The sequence below is a fragment of the Cibotium barometz genome, chromosome 4, assembly GCF_041138505.1.
Source record: "Cibotium barometz isolate CiBa-2024 chromosome 4, ASM4113850v1, whole genome shotgun sequence".
NCBI lineage: Eukaryota > Viridiplantae > Streptophyta > Polypodiopsida > Cyatheales > Cibotiaceae > Cibotium > Cibotium barometz.
Genome location: NC_141049.1, coordinates 38,297,014 through 38,302,949, shown reverse-complemented (window position 1 = coordinate 38,302,949; position 5,936 = coordinate 38,297,014). Strand labels below are relative to the sequence as shown.

The window sequence follows — 5,936 nt, the reverse complement described above, 5'->3', positions numbered from 1 at the left end:
AAGAGGGTGTGGCGAAAGAAAGTGGCAAGGAAAAAGAAAAGGACAAAGTAAAGCTAATGGAGTAGGTCCAAGAGGCCCATGCTGAGGAAGAGAATGTTACAGAACAATGGGAGGCCTCAATGGCATTGGTGGCTCTACAAGATAATGTCCCCGAGGAGGTTTCGGACCTAGTTCTAGAGGGCGATGAAGTACTCGAGGAGGTCCCAGACCTTGTTATCATGTCTTTGCATCCAATCATTATTGATGGGAAAGAGTTTTTGTTTTTGGATGACATTGCCAAGACACTCGGGTTTCGTGAGGATGAGGCACTTTCTATTATTGCCGTGAATGCTGGGGGTCAAGATAAAGGAAAAGTGAAAATTTCTTTTGAAGATGACAACCTCACAAAAGCGCTTGCATATGATATTGGTAGCAGTACCTTGGAAGTTGTAGTGGCCAAAGCGCTCGTTGAAATAAAGCAAGAAGTGCAATTCTATGAGAGCGTAGCTGCCTTTGAACCACACATGCCCTTGGTTGCTGGCGATGCTCAAGACCAAGGAAGCATAAACCTGACGAATGAGCAACTAGTTGCAAGTGACGATGCAACTGAGGTATGTCCTTACTTCTTAGTTGTAAAGCAAATTATTTTTTGTATCATTTCACGCTTCCTAACTTCTATATTGACATGTTGACAGACTGCTTTTGAAGTGGACAAGTTTGCTATGCGCGTAGGAGGAACGCGGCCAAAGTCAGAGGGTCGAGATGCATCCCTTTGGCACTACATACCTGCCCTCAGGGCCGACATAGTGCGGGTTTTTCATTTAGAATATGCAGAGATCGCCTATGCCGAGCTCCTAAAATGTAAAGCACTTAGTGCAGTCTTGTCGAAGAACCCCTTAGCCTCGAACATAAATAAATGTATTTTGGTAGCTAGGGAAGCTGCCTTGTATTGCTTCACGGGCAACCATCCCGGCTCAGTTTTAGGCCATTGTGCCCTTTCTCAGGCTCAAGGAATCAATGAGCCGAGTGATGTATTCCAAAGCTTAGGCCAGAAACCAGCCTCTAGAACTCTCTCTCCTGAGCTCTTCCAAGAGCTTATTAAAAAGATGTAATGCAAACTTCTCTTCCAAGTTTAATAAAAATTTTTTGTTGTGCATTATAAGTTGTGATTTTTCCTGGCGTACTTGTGATATACCATTTCAAGCCTCGCAATTTTAAGATTTTGTTCATGTGTTCATAGAAAAAATTGTTTAGGATTTTTTTTAATTGTGATCGTGATTAAAAAAAGTAATCGAGATTGGGTTAGAGCGGTATGAAAAAATATTGTATTTATAGATGTAAACACACTCACATATATGTATATATATATGTACATATATGTATATATATACATATATATATGTGTGTGTGTGTGTACCTATGTATATATAAGATTCTGGGGCTATTGAATGATATATATATATATATAAGATGTATAGGATATATATATATATAAGACATAAGATATTATAAGATTTTAAGGCTATTATCAGATATATATACATATATATAATATTTTATATAAATATATAAGATTTTAGGGCTGTTAGGGCACCTAAAGGGTCTTATGAGCCTCACCAGACCATGTGATATCAAAAAATAAATAAAAAAAATACCATGTGCGCTACGGCGCGTAAATCGACATTTTGACCTGGTCAAAGTGCCGATTAACGCGCCGTAGCGCACATGGCAAATTTTTTTTATTTTTTTTATTTTTTTGACCTTGAGGCTCATAAGGCACTCTATAAGGGTCTCTAGGTGCATTTATAATGGTCATATGAGCCTCACCAAACCATAGATATCAAAAAAATAAATAAAAAAATGCCATGTGCGCTACGGCGCGTAAATCTCCATTTTGACCTGGTCAAACTAGAGATTAACGCACCGTAGCGCACATGGTATTTTTTTTTATTTTTTTTTATTTTTTTTGCCTTGAGGCTCATAAGGCACTCTATAAGTTTCTCTAGTTGACTTTATAGGATCTACATTTTTTGTATATATAAATATTCATATATATGTGTGTGTGTGTGTATATATATATATATATATATATATATATATATATATATATATATATATATATATATATATATGTGCATATGTATATATATTTGTATATGTATATATATGTGTGTATATATGTTTGTGTGTGTATATATATATGTGTGTGTGTGTGTGTGTTTGTGTGTGTTTTTTCCTGTGTGTATAGTGCTTTTATAATTTTTAAATGAAATGTTCATTGGCACTGAGCATACAAAAAAAATGGACTCAACAAAGAATGTAACACAACTCACAAAGTTTTCATTAATGTGTGAAAAAGCTACAAAGGAATCTGGGAACATTACAAAATTTTGTAGGGAGAATTACAAAATGGGTTAGCCTATTGAGGTAGAAGGCTACGCTCTAAACGTAGACGTAGGGCTAGGGACATATCTACAGGCTTCAAAGTAACTCTCTTTGCATGTACCATAGCCAGCACTGAGTCTTCAAAAATAGAAACTACAATATCTTCAGCAGCTTCTTGAAGTGCTTCAAGAGCTGTGCTCTGTATGCGGTCAACCCTGTCAGAATATTTTTCCATTGTTTCTCTCACCAGTCGAGAGAATGGTGCCTTGGGGATGAGAAGATCTGTGCTTTTCTGATATTTCCTAATCTCTCGTAGCGCGACTGTCCCTGGCCTCCATTTTCTCTTCTTCTTTGTAACTGGTGGAGGCGGTGGTGGTCTTTGATTCTCCCACGGTGGTCATTCAGACCTGAACTTCTTTTTCTTTTGTGCACGCTCTTCCTCTTCTTGTTGGTCCCGAAACTTGCCCTCCATTCTTTTACCACACTTCTTGACTGGCCGCCTGGATGTTGTGGCTGCCTGTGGCTGTGCTTGGCTTGCCCTCCTTGCGTCCTCTTTGGGATGCTGTCTCTTTTGCATTTCTGTCTCCCAAGCTGCCCTCACAAGAGCAAACTCTTTGTCAATGGTATCTTTCGTGATGCCGTAGGACAAGAGCTCGACCTCCCTGTTCTGTAAGATAACCTCTAGCTGTTCTAGGGTGTCGGCCTCAATAACAATCTCCGGTGGCTGCCCTTGACCTTCCTCGGCTTCTTTTTGACGCCGCTCTTCTTCTGCTTCTCTACTAGGCCCTGCTTCTTCAGCTTCCTTCCTGCGTTGTGCTTCTTCGGCCTCCTTCCTGCGCTCTTCTTCTCTCATCTCCTTTGCCTCTTGCTCTGTTACGATAGGTAGACTTGTCCTTTTTGCTGTAGCAGGTAGTGGGCCGAGTTGATCGAAAAACCGCAAGTCTTGCTCCTGTTCTTCTGGCATGGCCTAGGTATTTACGAGTGCAAGAGATAGTGGGAGGGCAAGAGAGAGTAGAGCACAAAGAAGAAATTGAAATGTGGTTTCTATAAATGAAAAATGACTTAAATATGTCTATAAATATAATTTTTTAAAACTTTTAGAAAATTTAAAAACACAAAAAGATTATAATCAGAGAGTTTAAGCCCATGAGGAACCACACCGACGCTTGCTTGCTACCCACTGCCGTAGTCTCTCCCTAGCATTTGATCTGTTGTATTCTTCAGTTCTTCTTGCATTAATAGTTTTCATTATTTGACGCCTAAGAGACAAATTACCGCGACTTTTCTGCCTTTTTTTGCCAACCAGAACGCGATAGAACCAGTTGAACATTTCATGGAGTGCATTACTCTTGACTTTGCCACCACCATGGCGAGTGCCCTTAAAATACACGGCCTTTGCTTGGTAATGTGATTTCTCCATGCCTTGATTGCTCCAAAGTGCTAAAGAGCCATATCTATCGAGAAAGTATGGCCCATGTGCATACAATATATGCTGCATAGAAAATTACAAGAAGTCAACAAACAGTATGAAGAACATACTACAAGGACACAATAAATACAACATTACCATGTAGTGAGTAATGTGTGTTTCTCCCCATGCCTCGACCATTTCTTCTGTGAATCTACAAGTGGCTTGTTTAAGTTCCTCAATACCATGGTCATCCAGGTGAGGTCGCTCTAGAAGATCGACCATTTTATTACACACCTCCCATACATGTGCACGTTTTAGGCCAATCCTGGCATCATTTCCTCGATATGTTGTGACATCACATATCTTCTTCCAAATTTCAAAGTCAGTGTGGCTATGAGAACCCAAGTGGTTTGATAGCAAGTGTCTTGCCTTTGATCCACCCATGCAAATTTTATTAGGGTTGTCTTGTGTAGGGTTTGATTTTCTGTCCTTTGTCAAGACCACTGCTCCAGCATGTAATCCCATAGAGGAAAGTACACCCTCTAGTGCACGTATTGACTCTTCTCGTCGATCTTCGGGCTCCATGTTCCAGACATAGTTTATGTGGAGCATCAATAGCTTATCCAAAATCCTCAGTCTTGCATGTAATGTGCACACATGCACTTGACATAGTGGAATTTCCAAGATTGGGTTCCAAGCATTGTCCTCCTGGTCACGACTAGGTGGCTTGCTCTGGTCACAACTTAATATGCCATTATGCCATACCTTTGATCCTTTCCTCTGTTCAGCATAAAAAACGATTGCTTTTTTTGCACCCACCTGTTTTTGACTTTTGCCTTTGCTAGGTTGTTTCCCTTTTACTCTTGAGTCTACTGCTGTCTTGGAATGACAACAGTAAACACATGAGAATATAGTATTCGCACCTGTTTTACAACCCAACATACACTTTAAGGTTTTTAGATCGCCACCCAAGTGCCATTCAACGTTAAAGCAGCCTATTCCGGGAACATCAAGCTTCTGACCATTGACCTGACAAGAGACGACATGTTGAATGCCAGACCGTTCAAAATACCACCTCAAGGTATCATGGTTCTCTTTTGGGAGGACCCATGCTGCTTGCCACCAGATGTTCTTCTCTGATTGAATGCCGTAGTAGTCTTGCTTATGCCCTTGACCCCTATTGTTGCTGTCTTCAGTTGCATCCAACTCTTGGGTCTCTAAAGGCCTTCCTCTAAGTGCTCGGCTCATCAAGGTTAAACTAACACGCTCCAGTCTTTGACCTTTAACCACTTGACATTCATCCAGCTTCAAGACAAACACGTCATTTCCACCTGTCTCTTCAAGTGTGAGGCCATAGTACTGAATCATTGCTTTTTGTAGCACTTCCATGTCAATGTAGACATTGTTATATGCATTGTATTCAAAGGGTTTGATTGTTGGCATTGGCATAATATCCTCCACCCACTTGTACCCACCCTCGAACATGGATGCAATATCACCATTAGCACACTTCTTTGCCATCTGTAAGCTATAAAGTGTTGGAAGCAAGGATTGCGTAACTCCCTTTGCTCGCAACCCTAAAGTGATTGACCTGTACATTGCTCTGTAACCTTTCTGGCTAATACCTGCTGACAGGGTGAAGAAGTATATATCTAGCCCACCTAGGCTTATATAAACACAGGGGTTAACATGTCCCCACCCTTCCTGATGTAGATTCAATCCTTGGAATATGTTACTGAAGATGAGTTGATGCCACCTGCACAGGAAGGTGATGATAGCTAAAGGCCAAGTTTTGTGATACCTACATGAAAAATGATACAACCAGTAAAATGTTTCTTGTAAAAAAATAACATGAAACATGGATTTGAAAAACATATATACATGCAATTTTTTTTGTTATGACTACGCAAACTTCCACTTGTGCTACGAAGAGGAAAGATAAGGCCAATTTAACTTAGAGGTTAGTTACAAGCATATATACACCTAAATTGGTTTTAGTCACATGCATGTGGTTATGGTTCAATCTCAAGATACTCATAGTTTTGTGTATTTAGTGGTAAGAGTGAAGGTTATTAGACTTTTGTTTCCTTTTGTTTTTTTTCTCTTCATTTCTCTCTCTCTTGTTTTTTTGTAAATAAAGATAAATAGAGATAAGGCACCA

General features: G+C 39.9%; 1 protein-coding gene across 1 annotated transcript; it reads left to right on the top strand.

Annotated features, from left to right (window-relative positions):
- Window positions 1-380: 380 nt before the first annotated feature.
- Window positions 381-5,557, top strand: LOC147639228 (uncharacterized). The gene is made up of 3 exons (XM_086793761.1): window positions 381-590; window positions 675-905; window positions 5,489-5,557. The coding sequence occupies exons 1-3, from the start codon at window positions 504-506 to the stop codon at window positions 5,555-5,557; spliced, it is 387 nt and encodes a 128-aa protein (XP_086649887.1). The 5' UTR covers window positions 381-503.
- The last annotated feature ends 379 nt before the right edge of the window (window positions 5,558-5,936 follow it).